The sequence below is a fragment of the Pyrus communis genome, chromosome 13, assembly GCF_041283825.1.
Source record: "Pyrus communis isolate YQ-2024b chromosome 13, ASM4128382v1, whole genome shotgun sequence".
Lineage (NCBI taxonomy): Eukaryota > Viridiplantae > Streptophyta > Magnoliopsida > Rosales > Rosaceae > Pyrus > Pyrus communis.
In genome coordinates, this window is record NC_142577.1 from 25,481,928 (window position 1) to 25,507,944 (window position 26,017).

The 26,017-nt window shown below is 40.5% G+C and overlaps 3 protein-coding genes across 4 annotated transcripts; 1 reads left to right on the forward strand and 2 right to left on the reverse strand.

Moving 5' to 3' along the window:
• Positions 1 to 313: 313 nt before the first annotated feature.
• Positions 314 to 3,314, forward strand: LOC137737020 (uncharacterized). Its single transcript, XM_068476363.2, has 2 exons — positions 314 to 884; positions 1,609 to 3,314. The coding sequence occupies exons 1-2, from the start codon at positions 804 to 806 to the stop codon at positions 2,704 to 2,706; spliced, it is 1,179 nt and encodes a 392-aa protein (XP_068332464.2). The 5' UTR covers positions 314 to 803; the 3' UTR covers positions 2,707 to 3,314.
• A 5,956-nt stretch (positions 3,315 to 9,270) lies between these two features.
• On the reverse strand, positions 9,271 to 10,266 carry LOC148692004 (uncharacterized). The gene has a single exon (XM_088683466.1). It carries the CDS (start codon positions 10,264 to 10,266, stop codon positions 9,271 to 9,273), a length of 996 nt encoding a protein of 331 aa, XP_088539592.1.
• Positions 10,267 to 15,535: 5,269 nt separating this feature from the next.
• On the reverse strand, positions 15,536 to 24,417 carry LOC137736499 (putative E3 ubiquitin-protein ligase XERICO). Of its 2 annotated transcripts, XR_015954749.1 has the most exons (3): positions 23,876 to 24,417; positions 16,554 to 16,620; positions 15,536 to 15,743 (listed from the first exon to the last, which is right to left on the reverse strand). XR_015954749.1 is itself a non-coding variant. In XM_088682480.1 (2 exons), exon 1 carries the CDS (start codon positions 24,287 to 24,289, stop codon positions 23,903 to 23,905), a length of 387 nt encoding a protein of 128 aa, XP_088538606.1. In that variant the 5' UTR covers positions 24,290 to 24,417; the 3' UTR covers positions 15,536 to 15,743; positions 23,876 to 23,902. The 2 variants fall into 2 exon arrangements, 1 of the variants encoding a protein (XP_088538606.1); XM_088682480.1 differs by lacking the exon at positions 16,554 to 16,620.
• Between the last annotated feature and the right edge of the window lie 1,600 nt (positions 24,418 to 26,017).

Sequence of the window (26,017 nt, forward strand, 5' to 3'; positions counted from 1 at the left end):
AATACATTACGAGGCTTAGAGGTCTCATCAATTTCTGTCATTAGAAAATATCAACCGGAGATCGTACCTGGATCAAAACACGAATAATTTGAACCATTTATAACAAATTTTTTTTTTTTTTTTTTTTTTGTGTCATTGCATAACGATGTGGATTCAAATCTTGTTGGTGGCTAATCTAACATTTAACTTACTAATGCTATCATTTCATTAAAAAAAAAAAAAAAAAGAAAAAAAGAAAGACCATATCCCTTGTCGACAATGAATCCAAATTTGCAATCAACCCTAAAAACTAAGTCTAAATATTATTATTGATAAATTTAGTGTATTTAGATGTGAATTTGAAAGAAAATATAAGTTAAGACTTAAGAGGAGGAGGGGAGGTGTGGGGTAGACGACAGTGAAACGGCTCAATTCGGTGTAGGTGTTTGAGTGTTGCGTTGTGAGGACAACTGCCACCCAATACCAGAGAGTCCACAGCCCACAAACACACAACGCCCTCCTTTCCCCTTCCCTTCTTCCACTTCTCTTTCACTTTTTTAATCACAAACCCAACAAAAAAGGCTCATACTTTTGGAAATTCTTAGGCATCTCTGATCTGTTGATTCTCTTCCCGAGTGACACACAAGCTTCAGCTCGCCTGCTTAACCACAGGAGATCGGGGGAAGCAAACAAATCTGGGATAAAGTTCCGATTTTGCCATCGGCTTTCTGGTGGGACATTCTGGTAATTTTACAAGCCCGATCGATCTGCCGTGGTCGGAACTCCGGTGGGTCGTGAAGGTACTGAGAGGAGGAAGATACAGAATGTGGTGGATGATGGGCGAGGGAGGAGGCCAGTACTGCTCCAAGAAGACTGATGATATCTGCGACAATGTTTGCGGCCAGGTACTTAAATTTCGTTTCTTTTTTTTCGAATTGAAGTTTGGTGCTTTTTGTTCTTCTGTGTATATTGTTTGGTGATTTGATTGTTTTTGTTTTCTGGGTTTGCGTATTTGGTTGCTCTGGTAATGTAGCAGCAACGGGATTGTTGGGAAATTGTGAAAATTTGGTATATCCGGAAATTTGAGTTAAAAAGCTATGAACTTTTTGTACGTTATTTCCTATGCAATTTTTTGGGGGAATTTTAGTATTTAACCCATTTTATGAATAAAAGTTTTTGACTTGTTTCCCTGAGTATTCTTAGCAACCAAAGGTAATCTGTGTGTTTTTTCATGAAGTATGGGTAATCAGATCGGATGGATTTTCCTAATCCATGTTTTGTTAATTTGAAATTTTGCATAACAAGACGTCTTTGTTTTTCGATCCATTACACCTTTGTACTGGAATTTTCTTAAATTTTAGGTATCGGATTATTTTCAGCCTTTGGTTTGGAATTGACAATTGATTTTGCTAATTAAAAAGATATTATAGCTGTCATATTTTTATCGAAAAGATCATCGCTTGTAAACTACGAATTATTTGGAGTATTATCATCTGCCATTGTGTATATGTTGTGAATTGATTGTGCATTGAATCTATGCCTGAATTACTGCAATTTCTTGGAATTTCTTGATCGGTGGATTTCACGTTTGTCTTGCGTCTGACAAATATTTCCTTTACGATTGTGCAGGAATCAGGCAGAATGTTGAGCATGGCAAGAGTTCGCTGCATTCTACGTGGATTTGACTTCAAAGTTCTCCTCATTCTGTTTACACTTATTCCGTTGTGTATCTTTGGCATTTACGTGCATGGACAGAAGATCTCATACTTCTTGCGGCCGCTATGGGAATCGCCACCCAAACCTTTCCATGATATTCCACACTACTATCACGAGAATGTGTCCATGGAGAACCTCTGCAAGCTTCATGGTTGGGGGATCCGTGAGTATCCTAGGCGTGTCTTTGATGCTGTGTTGTTCAGTAATGAGATGGACATCCTTACCATAAGATGGAAAGAATTGTATCCCTACATAACACAGTTTGTTCTCCTTGAGTCAAATTCAACATTTACTGGATTTCCAAAGCCTCTGTTCTTTTCCCGTTATCGCGAGCAGTTCAAGTTTGTGGAGCCCCGGTTAACTTATGGGACTTTTGGAGGAAGATTCAAGAGAGGTGAAAATCCATTTGTTGAGGAGGCATATCAACGAGTAGCACTGGACCAGCTTCTCAAAATAGCTGGTATTACTGAGGACGACTTGTTGATAATGTCTGACGTTGATGAGATCCCAAGCAGACACACCATCAATCTTTTGAGGTGGTGTGACGAAGTTCCTCAAATCTTACATCTTCAGTTGAAGAACTATCTCTATTCCTTTGAGTTTCTGGTGGACAATAACAGTTGGAGAGCTTCAGTACACAGGTATCGGGAAGGGGTGACGAAATATGCGCACTATCGGCAGACGGATGACATCTTAGCAGATGCAGGGTGGCATTGTAGCTTTTGTTTCCGCTATATCAGTGAGTTCATCTTCAAGATGAAAGCATACAGCCATTATGATAGAGTCAGGTTTTCAAAGTATCTAAACCCAACAAGAGTTCAGAAAGTGATCTGCAAGGGGTCTGATTTATTTGATATGCTTCCCGAAGAGTACACGTTCAAGGAAATCATCGGGAAAATGGGACCTATTCCTCATTCCTTCTCTGGTGTCCATCTTCCTTCCTTTCTGTTGGAGAATGCAGAGAAGTATAAATTTCTCTTGCCTGGGAATTGCAGAAGAGAGAGTGAGTGACCTTTGTTTCAGCAAGGTTTGATGTCGGTTTCTGTAAAGATAGTTGGCCATGCAGCTTCTGTGACTACTCACGAAGGGTTCGACTGAACAATGATGACTGGTGTGTCGCTGACATAGCTGTGCCTCATGCTCAGCTAAATTTACATCATTCTTTGGAAATGTCTGGGGGCTGGACAAACTCATGAGTTCTTAGGGTAATGGTTTTGTACATAACTTTTCCCGGAGTTGGGTTTAGTATAAGTGGAGCATGTCTATCTAGTATCTACTGAGAGGGAGCCTGCTGTTCTGGGAACAGTTTCACAACGTGCTGGTGTATCGTGTGATTCCCCAGATACCCCGTAAAGATAGTACAACAGCCCTGCATTCCCCTTGCTGGGAAGTTTTGTTTATGAGACAAATTCTTCGTTTATGCGATGAACTGACTTTATTTGTGACATCTGAATTGCTTGTAGATCTTTTTATTGATCAAAATGCATCGCTAGATGGTGCAGTATGTGCAATTTTGCATGTTCTGTTTACCTGTCCTGCTCCTTTTGGTTCAAGATATTCAGTGGAACTAATATTTTTGTTCTCCATTAGTTATGTCAATGATATGCATTGCCCTGCAAGTTATTTGTTTTCTTTGTCGAGTTTCGCTTTTTATGGTTTGTGCTCAAGTCGGGAAGGCTTACCGGGCGCCACTGTACGTAAATCTCTTTCGTTCGAGTCAGGTGGATATCTAGTTAATCAAATGTTCAAAAAATCATGATGCATTCGCCCTGTTCTTTTCTTGAAAATGAAATAAGGATCCTTAGCTACAATGAGAATCTATCCCTTTTCTGGTGTAGTTATTTTATCATCCAATTGACTGGAATATGTTCAATGCTATCCATACATTATCAAACTAAATATACGGATTTGATATGCATTCTTAACAAATTACAACTTTTATTTACATTCAAAACAAACCTTATAAATAGCACCCAAACAAGAGGGAGAGAACCCAGTTTTAAATCATACAGATATACGCAGCGATCGGAAGAAAAATGCGTCGTGCCTTTGGGTTTCCGCAGCAGCAGCAGAGCTACGGCATGCGCCAAGAGGTTCAAGAGAGCAGCTACTCCATGCACAAGGAGGCAGCTTGGGACTCAAAAGATGACTATCACTATCACAGCAACCATATTTCAGGTGTGCCAATTGTGCCTTCATTACTCCTCGACTCAGAGTTCATAAAGCGAAATTCCATGTTTGACGGGAGGCAGGTTCTGCAGCTGCATGGCGGCAGCTGGCGTGCTGAAAACACAAACCAATACAGATGGTCTGGCCAAAAGTTACTTCCCGAGTTTTCACTTGGTGCTGGTGGTGCTATGAACTTCAACACTGCATTAATGGAATTGGAGAATGCTGAATATGAAGCTAGTTTCCAGGAGGTGCATCGTCTTCCGGCAACGATGAGAGTGCAGGAAACCAGATACGAGCGCAGGATATGGGGTGACTGTGATGAGGATCATGGCCTTCAGTACTGCCATGGATTTGATGACAATGTGAGATGCAAGCGCAATGGGGTCTGGAAAGCTGAGTGGATATCAAAAGGAGCTTAAAAAGATAAGTGTCAAGTCATTGCAAACTTCTCTGCACTGATGTTTTAGGGTAACAATGTGCTCAGTTACTAACACGAAAGTCCAAAACTATAAATAAAAAGCTTTAATTATCTGCTGAAAGAAAATCCGAAATGTCTTTCGTGAAATTTATGAAGCTTATGATTTTTCGAAAATTACATGAAATTAAGGTTTTCAGTGATTTTTTTAGAACGTCGCAAAAGCGATAAAAACCCATGAGTTATTGCTCAAAATTTTTGTGAAAAAAAGCAGTTCTGAGTTTTTGCAAGATATTTTACATGTGGAAATATGGAAGAAAGGAAATTATATAAGCCATTTCAAGTCGGTCTTAACACATCTTGATCAACCTCATCATGTTTCTTCAATATCTAAGCTGGAAAAAATAAAGCTCGGTAAAAGATACTTGCGAGGCCAAGAACATAACCAAAGCGATTCACATTTTATCCAAAATATATATCTTTAATTTTAAGATGCTTATGGTACGGTAAAATTTCACACAATTAGATCTTGTCATGATTATCGTAGAAGTTCACAAAAAAGAAAAATATCATGAGTAACGGATTTTCTGAAGAATACAAAAGGTGGTTGAGAGTTTTTGCAAAGATGATTTGTGTGGGCAACAAAGAAAATATCTAACCATATTTTGATAAACCCACTCAATTGTCTTATTTTTCGACCCATATTTTAGTATAAATTTTAATGTCAATTTTACTCTCTTGTAAAATGACATGTAAGGACCAAAATAAAAATGTACTGCAGATTGCCAATTTCCTTATGCCCACTGCACATTGCCGGATTGCCCCACGTTCACCATCTCTGTAAAAGAAAAAAAGAAAAAAATCTTTTATTTTTCAATTTAATTATTGTGCCTTTTTGAGACGAAATTCCATCTCTTGTAAACAAGTATTTCTACTTCCATTTTTTCTTTCTCCAAAACCCTAATTCCAGAGATCTAATCAAATACGGACCAACCGATCATAAATCACCCATCACTGCTTCATAACATCGATGGCTTTAAACTCTTTGTCTTCCCAACCCCTTCTTTGGTTCTAAGCCCAACCCAAACCTCACCTCCCTTCTCTCTCATTTCCCTTCTTTCTAAAACTTTAAATACATAAGTCACCCATTGAATTCCATTGCAATCTGCAATACTTGAAATTCATAGGAAAAATAAAATATCTAGACTATGCATAGAACAAGAAGATGGGTGGTGAGGTAGTTTTGCTGTCATGGTGGTGTTCCGATGGTTGGGGGACCTAGGTTGGGTGTTGGGAGTTGGTGCGGCACTCCAGCGGAGTAGGGGTGTCGAGGGCTGAAATCACATTAAGGTATTTTAGGAATGATGGTGGGTGAGAAAAGAGTGCTTTCTTCTTTTAACACTTTTGGTGGGTGAAAAATAAAATGGGGTGGGAAAATAGGACAATGGGGTGGGCGTAACACCACTCATTTCAAATTAGTTATGTGATGATTTCAATTAGGTATGTGATGTGATAATTTATCCTCTAAATTCATGCATTAATAATATCGACCATAATTCAAATTCTTTTCAAACATCTCTTTTACTAAAACATTAGGCCAATTACTTTGTTCAGAGATTCTAAACTCTAGAACCAATCAGGTGTTTAGCTTTTAAAGAAGCATATATATCACTATAGGAAACAAATATTGTATGACACCTGAAACACGCTATGTACTACAATCAACATACGTATTATAGTTTGAATGGACGGCGGATCCACAATAATACTAATATTTCACTAACAAAGTTGATATAGGAGAACTTATAAATGGACGGATTGGTTATACCAAGTGGCGTGTCAAGATGATACAAGAGAACTTGTGAATTTTGAACACTCAAATCCCCAGCAGATAATCCATTTACAAAGTTGCAAGTCCCTTAAAAATTCCTTTCTCCCCAACTTTTCTACCCTAAAATCCCAAGAGAACCCTTCGGTGCTCTTGCTTTATGGGATTCTATAAACCAAATTGGCCAGAAAGAGGTATTAGATTCAATCTTATCCTCCATAAAACCCTACCTTTCTTCTCTAGCTACAATGCCGGTCAAAAATTCAAACCCTACACGTTCCTCTGCCAGTACCATATATAAATACAGCTCCTTCACCATCATCAACCTAAACAAAGCAACCGAAAACTACATACAAGAAAATGTCGTATCAGTGCAGTACTTCAAACGACTTCGAGTTCTTCATATCCACGGTGGATCCTGTAAATGTAATAGCAGAGATGAAGAATTGTATTCTTGCAGAAGAAGAAAGAGTATTCGAAGAGAAAGAAAGAGAGAAAGTTTAGACAAAGAAAAGTGTTTTTCATTAACAGTTTTTTTCTTGACTAATTACAATGGCAGTTATCAAATGTATGTATATCTAGCAAGGTTGCTTACTCCTTAACCTATTACAAGGATTACAAGATGATTACACATGTCACAATTACAACCACAGGATCGCAAACTGTTAAGCTTGGTATACTGTTATCATCCCCCTCAATCGCAGGATGAGGTTTGCTTAACCTGAGATTGGAACAGTTTGTCTGAAAAAAAGGAGTAGACAAACCTTTGGTAAGTATATCAACAAATTGTTCATTAAAAGAAACAAAATGAACTTGAAGTAACTTCTTGGCAACTCTCTCTCGGACAAAGTGAATATCAACTTCCATGTGCTTTGTCCGTTGATGCATAACTAGATTGTAAGCTAATGCTATGCCACAGAGGTTGTCACAGAATAGAGTAGTTGGACATGGCACATCAACTCTGAGAAATTGCAGAAGTTGTAGTTAATCTCTGCAGCTGTGGAGGAGAGAGCTCAACATTCAGCTTCCGTTGAAGATTTGGATATTGTGTTTTGTTTATTGGAGGACCAAGAGATAGGATTAGAACCCAAGTAGGGCACCAAACCTGTACTAGATCTTCTGTTATTTGGATCCCCAACCCAGTCAGCATCACTGAATGCATGTAAATCTAAATCTCCTTTTGCTGAATTGAATATTATAGTCCACTGTACCTTTCAAATATCTGAGAATTCTCTTCACAGCTATAAAATGGGATTCCATGTGATAGTGCATAAACTGACATACCTGATATACTGAGAAAGCAATATCAGGTCTTGTAAAAGTAAGATATTGCAAAGCACCCACCACATTTCTATACAATGCTGGATTATGAAAAAGTTTACCATCATCCTTAAGTAACCTATTATAAGGTAGACAGGGTGTGTGACATGGTTTGGAGATAACCATATCAGTCTTGAGGTGCAAATCTGTAACATACTTGGATTGTGGGAGAAATAAACCAATGGCACTATAAGTGATTTGGAAGACCCACTTGCACCCTACCAAGTTCTTATTTGCAAGAAGATGAGCCAAAGACCAAGTGCCCTGAGAATGCAAAGCTGAGAGTTCTTCTTCCATAGATGCACACCACACTAAGGGTTTAAAAGCTGACTTGTATGTTAATGGTTCCACCTGAGTTAAATTAACTGATTTCTCATCTGCAACTGCTGAGAGAAATACTTTGGGCTTGAAGATACCACTGTTAGATCTTGTATGCATAACATGTGTATTCATAAGTGGTATAGGGAGAATAACTTGTAAACTCTCAGGTTGAAACTCAGAAGATATCTCAGTGTTGTCATGGGAGTTAGATCTAAAGGATAAGTCTGTAGACACAGGGAAAGTAGAAGAAACATATTGTGTTGATGGTCAGTAATGGATTCAGGAACTGGGTTTATAGGTCTATGTGGGGATGGTGGTATAGTAAGTGACACAAGGACATGCATAGTAGATGCAGATGATATGGGAACAACATGATTGTCATATGTAACGGATGGCATGAGAGCACAAGAAGATATATTTAAAGAACCAGAAGAAGACTGAGGTAAGTGTTTGGAAGACAACATGGCATAGGGAAATTCACTCTCATCAAAGATGACATGCCTAGATATATAAACCTTTTGTTAATTCACCTCATAGCATATGTAGCCTTTGTATCTAGAAGTGTAGCCTAAAAAGACATATTTTGTGGTTTTAGGTTGTAACTTGGTGCTATTATAGGGTTTTAACAGTGGGAAACAAGAACAACCAAAGATCCTAAGATAACTGATGTTTGGAATGTGTTTAAATAACAATTCAAATGGTGATTTGTTATTTAGTGTTGGTGTTGGCATTTTGTTGATGAGGTAGACAGAACTTGACAAGCAAAGGACCAAAACTTTGGAGGCAATGAGGCAGTTTGTAAGAGGGTTATAGTTATTTCAACAATGTGTCTATACTTCCTTTCAGCTAAGCCATTTTTTTCAAGGGTATATGGACATGATAGTTGGTGTTTAATACCCTTATTCAAAAGAAACTGTTGAAATGGCTTGCTAATATATTCACCTCCTCCATCACTTTGTAATGTTTTAACAGAAATGGCAAAATGATTCAACACAAAGTTGTAAAAGGCAATGAAAGTTGAACAAAAAGATCCAACAACATCTAATACATTCATCAATGAATGTCACATAGCATTTAAAACCCTCTACAGAATTACATGGAGAAAGACCCCTATATCATTGTGAACAATATCCAAAGGATGCAGAAACTTAGAGACAGAAGGAACAAATGGCAATTTACAAAATTTTCCCTCTATACATGTATGACACATCACAGACTTATCATTAAGTATAATAGAGACATTGCACTTTCTTAACATTATAGAAACTATAGAATTGGATGGGTGGCCTAATCTACTATGTCATAGACTAGAAGATACTTGTTGTCCAAGAAAAGCAGTTTGTACTTTGGATGGTGAAGAATGATGTGAGGTTGGGAGAGGAATATGATATAATCCATTACTGCAAAGTCCCTTGAATAGTATTCTCCATCTGGCTTTGTCCTGGATCCAAAAACAGAAAGCATCATATATTAACCATCAATTATTATCCAAGCATTGTCTATGCACAAATAAAAGATTCTAACTTAATCTAAGGACATATAGAACTGAATTAAGTCGCAGTGGTTTAAGAGGTGTATGGAGCATGGAGGAACCAATGTGAAAGATTGATAAACATGCACCACTAGTAGCTGTTTGAATTGTTTCATTATAAGGAAATGGAGAGGCTGGTGACAAGTTATTAAGATGAGCAGTTATATGAGATGTTGCCCTAGAATCAGTAAGCCACATCTGTTGAGGATGAGCACTTGGAATAGTTGATGGAGCAGCAACATGCATGGCTGACACTTGCTGAGATTGAATGTTTGCATTTTTGACTGGGGCACCATGATTCCTCTTCCCACAGATGTTACAGCCTTCTGTAACAGGATTCTCTATATTTCTGAATCCGTAGGTAACTGCTAGATGTCCATTTTTACCACATATTTGACATGGAGACTGGAAAAACCCTTGTGATCTTGGTGGAGATGTACCAAGAATACTAGGAGCATTGTTATTGAAGTTACCAGACTTTGCATTACCAAATTGAGATTGAGAACTATAGTAATGCTTGCCTTTACCCTTGTTTTTGTTGTAATTTGACTTATAACCAAATCCATTAGACTGATAAAAACCTCCTTGAGAACCATATGAACCTCCATTTGAGAAATTACCATTTTTAAAGGAACTCTCATAATGCTGATTATCTTCAAAGTGAGAAGACTTAGATGAACTGGAGAGATTGCTAGCTACCATTGCAGAGAGAAAATGTGGGACATGAACATTAGCAATCATTGCTTCTTTAGCAAGCAACTGTGAGAGAAGATCCTTCATAGAGATAACATTCTCCCTACCCCTAATAATAGTTCTCAGTGTATTATATTCAGAGGACAAACCATTAAGAGTCAAGATCACAATGTCATCATCATCAAATAAAACTCCAGCAGCAGCCAAGTAATCACGACCTTCTTTAATTCGTTGAAGATACAAAGAAATGGAAGATGTACCTTTCTTGATGTTCTGCAACTCAAATTTCATTTGAAAAATTGTGGCTTAAGTGACAATTAAGAATTGTTCCTTAAGACGAACCCATAAATCTTAAGCATTGGTGCTACCTATAGCACAAGAAATTGCAGAAAGAGATAATGTGGCAGTAATGAGTTGCATGAGAGCGCGATCATGCATCTTCCAAATCTTGAAAGCATCACTGTCAATTCTCGGAGTAGAATCACTGGAAGACACAATAGAATCACTCGAATGCTGAGTATCAAATCTCGGAGGACAAGGGTTTGTACCATCCATAAAACCCATAATACCATGTCCTTCCAGAAGAAGCTCCATCTGAAAATGCCACTTGGGGTAGTTAGATTCATCAAGTTTCATAGAGACATAGGACGAAATTGATGAAATTAAAGAAGTAATAGGTGATTGAAGAATCTGCAATTGCACTGCAGTAACCATAATCGAATACCAATCAAGATTCTGGAGAAAGATTCTTTCAGGTGTAAGAACAAACACCTTGTGTGCAAGATTAGGAGCACTGAGAAAAAAGAGAAGAATAGGGTAATTAGAAACCCTAAATTGAAAAGCAGAGCAAAAGTAGAGGAACCAAGATCAATAAACCGTCAAGCACCAAGCTCTTCCGGCGAATGATACCATGTAAATGTAACAGCAAAGATGAAAAATTGTATTCTTGCAGAAGAAGAAAGGTGTTTTTCATTAACAATTTTTTTCTTAACTAATTACAATGGCAGTTATCAAAGGTATATATCTAGCAAGGTTGCTTACTCTTTAAGCTATTACAAGGATTACAAGATGATTACACCTATTACAATTACAACCACATGATCACAAACTGTTAAGCTTGGTATACTGTTATCAGATCCTATGCCTAATAGGTTCACCACTCATACCCAACATATACCAAAACACCATGTGAAGTTCAGCGATGAGTATGTGGATCGTGTTGCTGAAGCACCAAGGACAACGAGGAGGGCACCCGTGACACATTATGTGGCTCGTGACCAGATGGAGGATGTCGACGAGGAAGCTGAGGAGTTCATTAAGTTTGAGCACAAGAAATTCCTCGTGAACCAGCAAAGCATGATAAATGATTAGGCTCAAACCCCCTTGTTTATATCCAAGGTTAATTATTATATATAGTCCTTTATAAGTTACCAAATAAATAATGTAAAAGCGATCAGATTGCTTTTGAAATTTGTACCTCATATTTGGTATGTACTGCTGATGATTTCTTATAGATGAAATTACAGCTTTAAGTTTGTACTGATCTGTGTTATGGTCTTGTTCCTCTTCCTCTTTCCATCCATTTCTAATTTTTTATTTATTTTAACTAACTGCAATATGAATAAGTTTATGTTATGTCAAATTCCGAATCTAAATTATCGATCCAACAACATAATATTTTGTAAAAATAAGAATTTGGCAGAGCAAAAGCGAATCATCATAGTGCAGACCTAACTTTCTGATCCATCCCTAGTTCCAACCCTAGCATATTTATTCCTTTTGTATATTGTGCATTTTTTGAGGTTCGAAGATGCTTTTCTTTTTCTGGTGCAAGTTCCAAGTTTATGCGACATAAGTCACAGAACAAATATCTATGAAAATATATATAAAGTTTGAACTTGGTCCATAATTTAGAAACCAAGGCCAACCATTCAAATTAATTAGTAGATGCAGTTCAGATCAGAATCTAATTCGAAAGTGTTCTTCCTCCATACCTAATAAACGTTGCCTTTTTGGTATGTGATGTGATACCACCCCAAGGTTGCTGATTTTTATCTACTCGAGTTTCAATTCTTAAATAGTAATGTTATTCATACTATGTTTTTATACTATATTTCTATATCATCTTAGGTGACATCTAATGTGGACAGCCACATCATTTAAAAAATTTGCAAAACCCAAGAAAATGAAGGAGAAAGACTCCTCGTATATCACAATTATTATTTAATTAACTAGTTTTTCTTAATTGTTAGTTTATTAAATAATGAACTAAATTTAAAAATCTGATTAATTCAAATGATGTGAATGTCCACATCAAATGTCACCTAAGATGGTATGAAAATGTGATACAAAAACTTGGTATGAATAACATTACTCATTCTGAGTTGAATGGCAAAATTCTAGTGAGTACGCGTGACATTGTTAATTTAATGACAAGATATGCGTTCGGTTGAAAAATTCAAGAGAATCAACAAATGTATTTAACATATTTGATGTCACATCCGAACCCGCCGTTACCAAGATATTGTCCGCTTTGGCATTCCCTGGCCCGAAGGCAGGGGTACCGCACGGTTTTGTTCCTGTGGACCGGTACTCAGCCGAAGCCAGCGCCTGCCACCCCTCCGGGTCTGTCCACAAAACGCGTATTGGTAACCAACAAGGTTGCGAATGGATATATAAGGCCAGGACTCGACCCTCGTGTGGCCGATGTGGGATAGGTTTACCAAGCCTATCCACCCCCCTTAAGGAGCCCGACGTCCCCGTCGGCACACCACCAGCACGAGTCCGGCTCTGATACCAAATTGTCACATCCGAACCCGCCGTTACCAAGATATTGTCCGCTTTGGCATTCCCTGGCCCGAAGGCAGGGCTACCGCACGGTTTTGTTCCTATGGACCGGTACTCAACCGAAGCCAGCGCCTGCCACCCCTCCGGGTCTGTCCACAAAACGCGTCTTGGTAACCAACAAGGTTGAGAATGGATATATAAGGTCAGGACGCGTTTTGTGGACAGACCCGGAGGGGTGGCAGGCGCTGGCTTCGGCTGAGTACCGGTCCACAGGAACAAAACCGTGCGGTAGCCCTGCCTTCGGGCCAGGGAATGCCAAAGCGGACAATATCTTGGTAACGGCGGGTTCGGATGTGACAATTTGGTATCAGAGCCGGACTCGTGCTGGTGGTGTGCCGACGGGGACGTCGGGCTCCTTAAGGGGGGTGGATAGGCTTGGTAAACCTATCCCACATCGGCCACACGAGGGTCGAGTCCTGGCCTTATATATCCATTCGCAACCTTGTTGGTTACCAAGACGCGTTTTGTGGACAGACCCGGAGGGGTGGCAGGCGCTGGCTTCGGCTGAGTACCGGTCCACAGGAACAAAACCGTGCGGTAGCCCTGCCTTCGGGCCAGGGAATGCCAAAGCGGACAATATCTTGGTAACGGCGGGTTCGGATGTGACATTTGAGCCACTTAAAATTCAGAGTTATATTTATTTAAGAGAAATAAGAGAAATGAGGAATCATAAAACATAGAAATAAGGAAAGTAAGAAAAAGAATTGGATCAATCTTCTCTTAATTAATCTGATTTCTGAGTTCTTGTACGTATTTCAATGAGAAAATCACATAAATCTTTAAAATAAAGAAGTAAAGAAAATCAGATCAATTTTCTTCTAATTGATCTGATTCCTAATAATTTTTAAATATTTGAATTACATATGCATTAACCAACACAAAATGTCAAATAATTTTTTTAATAAGCATAAAAAACTCAAGAATCAAAATAGTTTTGATTTCTATACTCGATAAGTAAGCATGTGTCATTCTATGGTTTAGTTAGTACAGTATAAATAGATTTATAGTAGAAAAAATCCAAAAGAAGTTTAGAAGATAATTACTCTGAACTAAAAGTTCTCAAGAAAAAACTAAATAAATAAAAATAGAAGTTACTAAACCGAAAAAAGCAAAAAGGAAAGGCATCAAATATTATTTTTTATAAAAGAACTTACTTTTCTCAAGAGAAAAAGGAAAAACATGTCTCTTTTTCAAATGGCTCAGAGACCACCTCAAGAGGATATTGTCGAACAACCAAACTTATACTTTAAATAGTCAAATTAAAAAAAAAAAAATCGACTCTAAAAAATATTGTAGAAAAATCTTTATTATAACAAAATGAATAGTCATTCTTTAAATTTAAATATCAACTATTTACTTGGTAAATATTGAAAAAATAATAAAACTCAATAGTGGACCATTGAGCAAGAAAAAAAAGGAAAAGAGAGAAGGTTGTTTTGAAAAGAGTGATGTCAGGAGACTAAATTTGGTAAACTAATTGATATGAAAATTGATAATTGAATTATTACGTAAATGGTGTTGTTGAATATTAAAAGTAAGTGGTGTTGTTGAATATTAAAAGTTAAATTGATTGGTTGAAATAGTTTGTTTTGAGACTCTTCACTTACGAGTTTAACAGAAATTTTGAAATTTCTCTTGAAAATGCTCTAAATTAGACATGCCGAATTCTTGAAGACATGTTAACACCCACTTACACCCACTTTTTTTTTTTTTTATGTGGTAGTAAATACTTTAGACCCACGTTATCGATAAGTTTTGTAGTTTATTAAAAACACGATTTAATATAACAAATGTTATAATGTATGTGAAAAATGTTTTTTTTTTTTTTTTTAAATGTATAACTTGTACAACCACATATAATGTACCGAGCCACTTTTAATATGTTGCAATCTTTGAGTGCACCGCACCGTATTAAGAATACGATAAAAGAAGCCCTACATTTTATCCAATTACCAATCCCCAAGTCCCATACCTTTTTCTGCCCCCTCCAGATGAAGATTTAGTTGCAGAAAAGAACACACACGTCAATAGATAAACCAAAGGGAAAATTAGGTTCACATCCTTATTTTTGTTACTTCATTGATTAAAATCCTATTCATTTTGAATTTTTGATCAAGGGTCCTTGGGTATTAATAACATCATTAATTATTTAAATAATAAAATATTTTTATTTTTAAATATATTCTTTTAGTGTTAAAAATGTTACAATTAGTATATTTATATTTATGGCTAAATTTTTTATCATATATTTTTATTTTTAGTTTGTACCTATTTTTTGTCACATCCCGACCCGGGCGGGACCACTTCCCGGGCCCAACTCCACTACCGTAGCACGATATTGTCCGCTTTGGGCTTACCATTCCCTCACGGTTTTGTTTTTGGGAACTCACGAGCAACTTCCCAGTGGGTCACCCATCATGGGATTGCTCTAGCCCCCTTCTCGCTTAACTTCGGAGTTCCTACGGAACCCGAAGCCAGTGAGCTCCCAAAAGGCCTCGTGCTAGGTAAGGATGTGAATATACATTTAAGGATCACCCCCTGGGCGATGTGGGATGTCACAATCCACCCCCCTTAGGGGCCCGACGTCCTCGTCGACACACCACTGCCAGGGTTAGGCTCTGATACCAAACTGACACACCCCGACCGAGATCGGAGCGTGCTGGCCGTCACACAAAGGTGACGTAGCCATGTGCACGTGCGGAAGCTAAAGTAGTAATATGAAAGTACGAATAATTAAAAACTAGCAAGCAAGTACTAGAATGAGTGCTAGTTAGTGCGATACAAATTCAGAGCAGGTCTATAGCAGTCCAAATAAAACAACAACAGTAGTACGCCCGAAGGCGACCCTACAATGGGGAGTGTCTGTCAGAACGCCGAAAAGCTCTCAAGGGAAACCACCGCAACGGCTAAGCAACTAGAACCTGGAGGGGCGCAAAACAAAAACGTGAGTGGGCAAAAACAAAGCTCTTTGAAAACCATTTCATAAAATACTTTCTAACCCCTCGCCGTAAAACCTGTATACTTCCCAGAAAATAAACATATGTACGTATGTGTAAACATGCAAAACATGCTCAAGGGTATACCAATCATGCTCAAGATATGCCATGCCAAAATCTCAAAGTGATATGCAAGTGCCCAGGTATAATCATAATCAATATCATGTAATCAGGCAGCCGGAGTCACCTACGTGACCTGTACGGCTACATCTAGAGCTCAAATCTCAATCTCAATATCTAAACCTGCCCACGAGTCGGAACCACCTAAAGTGGTCTGTACGATAGGACTGGGTGTAAATAAGTGCTACGATCACGTGAAGCCTGGGCGAATAATCGCGGGTCACCTACAAGTCGGAACCACCTAATGTGGTCTGTACGACAGGCCTGTGCACCTAGCTTGGATCCAAGCTGAGCCTAAGGTGCGGGAGGTGAACATCACGTGAAGGCCTGTGCCCTGCTCAGGGCGGGAGCACTAACACGGGGGTACAGGTTATGAGCTCTCTAAGCATCTCTATCCACTATTTAATGCAATCGTTAAATAACGCTTACCTGGCACTTACCTATGCCTCCACAGCACCCACATATAAATATGTATATGCATGCTACTACTAATGAATGTGATGATGCATAAACGTTAATAATAACATACATGGCATAAGGCAAATAACCCTTTTAAATCAATTTCTGGGAATATAAATGTATATAGGTATATACGGAAAACAAAAGCCCACTCACTGGTATGTAGAAGGGTCGTAGCCCCCCTGTCTCGCGTGTGCACGCTCGTCCTCTGGGTACGTGTCACCTAAATGCGAAACAACTATAAAAACGTTAACTTTAAAGCACATAACCCGTTTCTCGTAATAACTTCTCATACATTGCTCAAAATGGACAAATGAATATACCAACGTGCTCTACACAACCTCAGGGTCACAACCATATTTTTAGAAAAAATTTTGGACCCCGCACGCGCCCCCACGCGCCAGCACAGGCACGGACCTACGCGCCCCCACGCGCGGCCACGTGCACAGCACACTGACGGCGTCAGTTGACGCCGTCAGGAATATTCCGTCAACTAACGGAATATTCCGTTAGACTTAACCCCTGCCGTCAGGAATATTCCGTTAAACTTAACGGAATATTCCTGCTTCTTCTCCGGCCAGCCCCCGACGCCGGCGCCGTCGCCGTCGCCGGCACCGTCGCCGGAAAACCTGCAAATCGCTATAACTCTCTCGTTTCTCCACCTTTTTCCACGTTTCTTGCACCAAATTAAAGCCCTAAGCTAGTAGAACATGTCCCAACAAGTTTTAAGGGCTAAAACCACGAGATTATACCTGTCCAAAAACTCCAAGCTCGGCCAACCTCGAACCAGGCCCTCCCGACGTCCAAAGTCGTCCAACGAGCTACTCCGACGCTCCTGGGAACCTCACAAACACAACCACGAGCTCAGAAAACCCAAAAACTTAATGTACAAGCTTTGCATGAACAGTACCCAAAACGGAGTTTAAGAAATCGACGTGAAAACATCGATGTTCTTACCTGAAAAGGGTATATTCGTGCTCCCCTCGACCTCACGATCACAAATCCACCCTTGGTTTCCTCGATCTGCTACGGGATAATGGTTCTTGGTGTGTGTCCGTACATGTACAGTGGCAAAAGGGAGCTCGGGGGAGAGGGAGACAGGGAGAAGACAGAGGGAGAGAGAGCAGTGTCAGTGTGTGTGTGTGTGGGAGTGTGTAAGGTTCCAAACACATACCCCAACACACAAAACAACCCACAACGTGACAAAATCGAACTAGGGGCAAAATTGTAATTTCACACGTGCGTTTAATAATCCCGGGACGGGATGTCACAACCTTCCCACCTTAATAGAATTTCGTCCCGAAATTCAAAACAACAACGCATCAACCCCCTAGCAGTCAAAGAACAATCGAGGGTACAAATCCCTCATCCGATCTTCTGTCTCCCACGTAGCTTCCTCAACTGAATGGTTCCTCCACAAAACCTTCACTAAATTCACTGTCTTGTTCCTCAAAACCTTCTCTTTCCAATCAATGATCGTCACCGGTTCCTCATCATACGTCAGATCTGGGTTAATCTCAAGCGGTTGAGGAGGTATCACGTGAGATGGATCAGCAACATAGTGTCGGAGCATAGACACGTGAAAAACATTATGCACTCTAGCCAACTCCGGAGGCAACTCCAACCTGTAAGCTACCTCACCAACTCGTTCGGTGACCACGTATGGTCCGATGTACCTGGGACTCAACTTCCCTTTCTTTCCGAACCGCACAACACCTCTCCACGGTGAAAGCTTCAGAAATACCCAATCTCCGACCTCATATGTTCTGTCCGTAGCATGCCGATCCGCTAGACTCTTCTGCCTGTCCTGAGCTGCTTTCAGGTTAGACTTAATCACCTGAACGTTCTGAGTAGTCTCCTCGACAATCTCTGGACCCACTAAAACTCTTTCTCCAACCTCTGACCAACATAACGGTGTGCGACAAGCTCTGCCATACAAGGCCTCAAATGGCGCCATGCCAATGCTCGAATGAAAACTGTTGTTGTAAGCAAATTCCATCAAATCCAATCTTTGGTGCCAAGCGTCACCAAACTGCAACACCGAAGCTCGCAGCATATCCTCCAAGGTCTGAATAGTTCTCTCTGACTGCCCGTCGGTCTGTGGATGATATGCCGTGCTGTAAAGTAACCTCGTGCCCAAAGCTTCCTGGAAAGCTACCCAAAACTTCGACGTAAATCGTGGATCTCGATCCGAAACAATACTCACTGGGACACCGTGGTACTTTACAACCTTCGAAATGAATAACTCCGCTAAACGGCTCAGAGAATACTTCTCTCTCACAGGAATAAAATGAGCCGACTTAGTGAGTCGATCGACGATCACCCAAATGCCGTCAAAGCCATTATGTGTACGTGGGAGCTTGTACACAAAATCCATGGTGATATTTTCCCATTTCCACTCTGGGACGGGAAGCGGCTGCAACAACCCAAACGGCTTCTTCCTTTCTGCTTTAACTTGTTGACAAACAGCACACCTGCTCACATACTCGGCTATCTCCCTCTTCATACCCGGCCAATAATAAAACGGTCGAACGGTATGATACATTTTAGTAGCTCCTGGGTGCATGGCATAAGCCGAGATATGTGCTTCATCGAGAATTTCTTTCTTCAACTCCACACTCTTAGGCACAAACATTCTACCTTCTAGCATCAACATGCCATCCGAATCCCGAACTCTGAGGTCCCGCCTCCTTCCTTGCTCTCGAGCTTGAATAAGTTCTTGAGTCTCCTGGTCAGTTACTTGGGCTTCAAGCACCCGATCAACAAGTATCGGCCTAACTTGGAAATTAGCAAGTAATGCCACATCTCGATCTTCGGCTTCTAGCCTTACCCCCGTAGTACGCAAGTCCACCAAAAGAGGAGCACGACTAGCGTACAACGCATTAATACGGCCCTGTGACTTCCTGCTAAGTGCATCAGCCACTACGTTCGCACGACCAGGATGATAATCAATCGTGCAATCGTAATCGCTGAGCAACTCCAACCACCTCCGCTGACGAAGATTGAGTTCCTTCTGAGTAAAGAGATACTGGAGACTCTTGTGATCCGTAAAGATCCTGCACTTTTCTCCGTAAAGATAGTGCCTCCACAACTTCAACGCAAAAATGATAGCAGCCAACTCCAAATCATGTGTAGGGTAATTCATCTCATGGGGTTTCAACTGCCGCGAAGCATAAGCAATCACCCTACCATGCTGCATCAATACACATCCCAGACCATTCAAGGAAGCATCGCTATAAACCTCGAAATCACCACTATCGTCTGGGAGTGCCAAAACAGGTGCATGAGTGAGACAATGCTTCAACCGTTGGAAACTCTGCTCACACTTATCATCCCACTCAAATTTAACATCCTTCCTCGTTAACCTCGTCAGTGGTAAGGCAATCACCGAAAAATCCTTAACGAATCTCCGATAATACCCTGCCAAACCAAGGAAACTTCTCACTTCGGTGACGGTTCGCGGTTGCTCCCAACTCTCTACCGCTGCAACCTTCTGAGGGTCAACCAAAATACCCTGAGCAGAAATGACGTGCCCCAAGAACGCAACTTGGTCTAACCAGAACTGGCACTTGCTAAACTTAGCATATAACTGGTGTTCCCTCAACCTTTTCAACACCAAAGTAAGATGTCGAACATGCTCCGATTTCGACTTAGAATACACCAGAATATCGTCGATGAAGACAATGACAAATCTATCCAAGTAAGGCTGGAATACTCGGTTCATCAAATCCATAAAGGCGGCTGGTGCATTCGTCAATCCAAATGGCATAACCAGAAACTCGTAATGACCGTAACGAGTCCTGAACGCCGTCTTAGGGACATCATCCCTACTGATCTTCAGCTGATAGTAACCAGACCTCAAGTCTATTTTAGAGAACACACAAGCACCTCTCAGCTGATCAAACAAATCATCGATACGAGGCAATGGATAACGGTTTTTAATCGTCACCCGATTGAGTTGCCTGTAGTCGATGCACAGTCTCAAAGTTCCATCCTTCTTTCTCACAAACAACACTGGAGCACCCCAAGGCGAAGTACTAGGCTGGATAAATCCCTTATCTACTAACTCTTGCAGCTGAACTTTCAATTCCCTTAACTCCGCAGGAGCCATACGATAAGGAGTTAAAGAAATAGGATTTGTACCTGGAATCAACTCAATGGTGAACTCTACGTCTCGATCTGGGGGTAACCCAGGTAAATCCTCGGGAAATACATCAGGGAAGTGTCTGACCACTTTCACATCCTCTATTCTGCTAGTAACAACCTCATCCAGCACCACATGAGCCAGATACCCCTGACAACCCTTAGTTAACAACTTTTTCGCTCGTAGCGCCGAAATAACGCCATATCTCACCCCACTCTGCTCACCCACGAAAGTAACCACAGGTAGTCCAGGTCGGTGAAACGTAACTACTTTCCCGTAACAGTCAATGTTGGCACGATAGAAGTGCAACCAGTCCGTGCCCAGAATCACATCAAAGTCCACAATATCTAACGGGATAAGATCGGCTGACAAAGCAACACCCTCTACGATCACTGGACACCCCGGGTACACACAATCTACAACGCAACTCTCTCCCCTAGGCATAACAAACTCTAAATCATACCCTAGGGGTGTGGGGCGAGGTTGCGTCGCTTGAGCAAATGTATGAGAAATTACGGAATGTGTAGCTCCACAATCAATTAAGACTCTAGCAAAACAACCAAGAATGTTCAACGTACCCATAATCAAGTCTGGGTTGTTCTGGGCGTCCTGCAGAGAAATATTGTGAAGACGCCCCTGTCCCTGCTGACGCCCACCGCGGCCTCGGCTCGCCTGAACACCGCGTCCCTGAGCACCACGCCCCTGACTGGGCTGGCCTGACTGTCTCGAAGATCCTGCACTGCTAGTGGCAATCTCCCCCTGCTGATACTGTCCTCCCTGATACCATTGTGAACCACCCGCTGGGGCTGGAGGATACGGCATATAGCCGCCCGAATACTGGGGATAGCCACCCTGGGAATAGGGATCCTGAGGGTACTGATACTGCCCCGGAGCATAAGGGACAGCATCACCCTGATAGTGGTAAGCACCACCTCGACCCGTCTGGCCGTAACTACTAGGACCCTGGATCTGCTGGAGTGGTGCAGGCGGTGGCATAAAGGTCTGCTGTGGTTTCTGCTGCTGCTGACCCTGGGGACAATTTGCCGCTCTATGTCCCACCTGTCCACATGTGAAACAACCGTTGCTACCACGTCTACACTCACCGAAATGTCGGTTGTTACACCTGCGGCAAATAGGGGCTCTGCCTCGCCCACCATCGCCCTGCCTCTGGCCTCTAGCGCCACCAGAAAATCTACCTCCACGACCCTGCCCAGTGGCACTGAAGCCACCACTCGAAGAACTAGAACTAGCTCCACCTCTCTTGAAGTTCTGAGTCTGTCGGGGCCCGAGCGATGCCTGACCTTTGCCTTTGTCATCTTTCTTCTGGTTGCCGTCCTTCTCTTCATCCGTATCGCTCGACATATTCTCAGAATCCTCGATCCTCAACAGTATCTCATAGAAGTCCCGATAAGTCTCGCTGTGGACCGTAGACGCCATAGAACGCCACTTCTTCCTGGTGCCCAGACGGAAAAGACGGAGCATCTCCGCCGGATTACCAGCGACATCAGGGTGATAACGGGACAAGTCCGTAAACTTACGGTAGTACTCATTCGCTGACATCTTCCGCTGTTTCAGTTCGGAAAACTCCTGTTTCTTGCGGTCAATGTACTCAGGGGGTACATATCTTCTCCTAAACAACCCCGTAAACACGTTCCAATCAATCCTCTGATCCGGAGTCAACCTACGGAGCTCCTGCTCCCACCAAGCTGCCGACTCCGTATCTAGAAACCAAGCGGTCGTCTCGACCCACCTCTCCATAGGCAAGTTCCCCTGATTATGTAGCACCCGGAAAGTCTTCTCTATGTGTTCTAGCCAGCGCTCTGCACTCTCGGGTCCCTCACTGCCCTTAAACTTATCCAGCTTCAAGTTGTACATAGTCTCCAGAGGAGTCCTCTGGGGAGGGCGCATCACTGCCTGAAGGGCTGTAGCAAAAGCTTCCCCCAACTGAGTAATATCGGGGAAAATAGGCTCGGAAGAGCGACGGGGTTCCCGACGTGGCGGCATAGTTCTGACAGAAGACACCAAAGTTATTAGAATACTCACAAGGACACAGGACTGCCAAACCTAAGCTCTGATACCAAATTGTCACATCCCGACCCGGGCGGGACCACTTCCCGGGCCCAACTCCACTACCGTAGCACGATATTGTCCGCTTTGGGCTTACCATTCCCTCACGGTTTTGTTTTTGGGAACTCACGAGCAACTTCCCAGTGGGTCACCCATCATGGGATTGCTCTAGCCCCCTTCTCGCTTAACTTCGGAGTTCCTACGGAACCCGAAGCCAGTGAGCTCCCAAAAGGCCTCGTGCTAGGTAAGGATGTGAATATACATTTAAGGATCACCCCCTGGGCGATGTGGGATGTCACAATTTTAATTTGCAAATATTTTTTTAATTTGTACCAATTTTCTTTTCATTTTTAATTTGCACCCATATATTAGTTTCTTATTGTGCCCATATTTTTTAAAGTTTTATTTATGTTTGTACCCATGTATATACCTTCACGTGACATTGTATATTTAATCAATGATAGAAAAATTACATATGATATATTTATGTTTTATGCCTAAACTTTGTATCATATATTTATATTTTTAGTTTGTACCCACTTTTAATTTGCAATTTTTTTTTTTTTAATTTGTAGTATTTTCTTTTTAGTTTTATTTTATATCCATGTATTAATTTCTTTTAGCGCCTATATTTTTAAAAATTCATTTGTACTCATAATTTTTAATCTTTTATATGTACCCTAATTTATTTATAATGTACCCATTCTTCTTTATTAATGTACCACTTTGTTATATGTGAAATGTACCAATTTTTTTAACACTATGGATACATTGTGTTGCCATTTATTATTTCTTATTTTTACATAGTTTTTATCCATTTATTCAATCAAAATGTTTGAATTTTTTTATTGTAACCGTTTCTAATACTATTATAATGAGGGATTTAAAATTTATAGGATTATAAATCTAATAAAATATCAAACAATTAATGTCAAAACTATAAAAATATAAATATTAATAGTAATATAATGAGGTGTACAAAGTCAAGGGATCTTGATCAAACTTTAATTATTATTAAAGTTTTAATTAAGGAATATTAAGGATTAGGAACCACATCCAAAGTATCCCTAAACCAAAACCCTAAAAAAATGGATGCTCCAATTCCTTCCTTTATTTTTTATCTTTTAATCCTCTTGTTACTTCGACGCACACACAAATAAACCAAAAGGCGAACACTTTCTCTAATTTGTGCTAAAAATAACAAGATAATATAAGCAAAAAAAAAAAAAGTACAGCTGATGAACCCAAAACTCCATAACACACAAACCTCAAAAACCAAAAAACCCTCATCTTTTCAGTCAATGGAGCGGCAAAGAGGGCAAGTTGTACGGTGGTTGTGGTCGAACCACTTTTCCAGACAACCTTTGTGGAAGAAGTGCTTGCAGGACAACTCACTCACTTCTTGCTCTGCTTCGAACCCACAGAGACAGACACAGCACTGTGTTTTTCCCCCGTTTCTGCAGAAAGATTTGAACTGTGTTATGGAGATTCTTCTCTCTCTAGAAATTTCCTCAGGACACCCATCTGAGTTCTCGTCGAAAGTGTGGGAATTGATATTGGCACGCATCACTTGAAGCACAGATCTTGCCATGTTTTTTAGCAGAGCCACGGAAAAAACTGTGTTCATTACTAGCAATGGCAGCACGCCCTCTGCTGCACTTGGGAAATTCGAGAGCCCCATTTGAGACAGTGCTTCTGCTATTTTCTTAAGAGAGGAAGAGAGAACACAGAAGCCAGAAGCCAAAAGCCAAAAACTAAAAGCTGGGAATGGTTTTAACCATGGGCTTACGTTTTAGGTTGGGCTTTGCTGTTGATAAATACACATGGGCACTTAACATTGTTAACCGTGGTTAGATGGGGGTGTGTTCAGTTTTAACCACGGTTCGGTGGCCACGGATGCAAACGTGGCGACACGTGTAGGGTTTTGGGAGAGACAGTGACTTGGTTGATATACAAGGGTGAAAACAGCAAGGGGAAGAGAGAACTGACATTTTCACTGGCACAAAAAGGGTAAATTTGACGTAGCAACGAGTCGGCGGGAGGTTCTGTGAGAGCCAATAAGGTGGTGGTGTCTTGTGCGCCGTGGCAGATTTGGAGACCTTTCAGTTCTTGTGTGTGTGTGTGAGAACTGGAAGTTTCTTGATTCCCGGAGGAGGAGCTGAAATAATATGGCGGTAGCACGCAAAGCCAGCTCATAGGCAATGCAAACTAGGCATGTGCATTCAGTCAAACTGATTCAAGCCGCATGTTTTCTCATATCTTTTATGTTACGTATGTACAACAACAAAATTATCATATTAAAAAAATATCGCTTGCATGAATCCTACAATATAACTTCACTCGTTTTTACGCTAATTTTTTTGTTAGTTTTAAATACTTTATTTTTCGTATAGTTTATTTTCAAGTCTAATTCATTGTTTTCTAACAAAATAAAAGGAAAAGGATTTTCCTAAATCTAATATAATGTCCTCAAGTTTTTACTATTTTAGAGATTGTTAGTAGATTAGATTGAAATTTTTTCTAATTTTACTATTAAAGAAAAATATTTATATAATGATATGGAATTAGGAAGATCTCGTTGCGCCTTGTCCGACAACTCTCCTATAGGATTCTCTCTCTTCTAATTATCCATCCCGTCAGTTCCTTTCTATTTGAACAGCTAAGTCACATCTATATCTTTTATTGATTTCTTTATATATTAAAATTTTTAAAATTAAAAAAATAAAAGACAAAGATGAAAGTTTGAGAGAAAGTGACAGAAAGAAAGAAAATTTGGGAGATGAGATAATCCTACTACGTATAACAGAGCTCGATGAGGTGATAATCACTCTGAAAAGCGAGGGTTGTGTCGGTATTTATGATAAGTTTGATGCACATGTAACGTAATAAATAGTAATGGTGTGATTCTGATGACTGAGTGATTGATATCTAGCTTTCTCTCTCTAGGAACAAGCAAGTGGTCCACCTTTTTGTGACTCAAAAATCATCTTCCCAAAACCAGAAAACAAAACTTGGTTCGATTAATACCGCCACAGGTATGGCTGCTTGCTTCCACACAGGCAGTTGGCACTGTATGTTTCTAATTGTTTGTGCAGTTGCAGTGAGACATCACATTCATCAGCTGCAGGATTCTCGGCAAAAAGATGAATTGAAAACCACCAGAATATAAAAAATATCAGGATATTTGACGTTATTGCAACATGTTTTCAAAGATTGTTGGCGATCCAGAGATGTTCCTCACTTCGATGCTTGCTAGATGCCTACTATTTAGAGAAATGTGCCTAACTTGGAGAAACCAGATTCATGTAACCGTTTTCATATTTCTAATCGGAGAGACAGAGACACAATACACTTCTGGAATGTTGAATTAACCTCTTCTAATACCATAAACAAGTTAAAATTTTACTAT

Excerpts from the sequence above, each read along its gene's own strand:
- LOC137737020 (XM_068476363.2), top strand. The coding sequence starts at position 804 with ATGTGGTGGATGATGGGCGAGGGAGGAGGCCAGTACTGCTCCAAGAAG. Across the intron at positions 885-1,608 it reads GCGACAATGTTTGCGGCCAG|GAATCAGGCAGAATGTTGAG; the intron begins GTACTTAAATTT and ends ACGATTGTGCAG.
- LOC148692004 (XM_088683466.1), bottom strand. The coding sequence starts at position 10,266 with ATGAAATTTGAGTTGCAGAACATCAAGAAAGGTACATCTTCCATTTCT.
- LOC137736499 (XM_088682480.1), bottom strand. The coding sequence starts at position 24,289 with ATGGGGCTCTCGAATTTCCCAAGTGCAGCAGAGGGCGTGCTGCCATTG.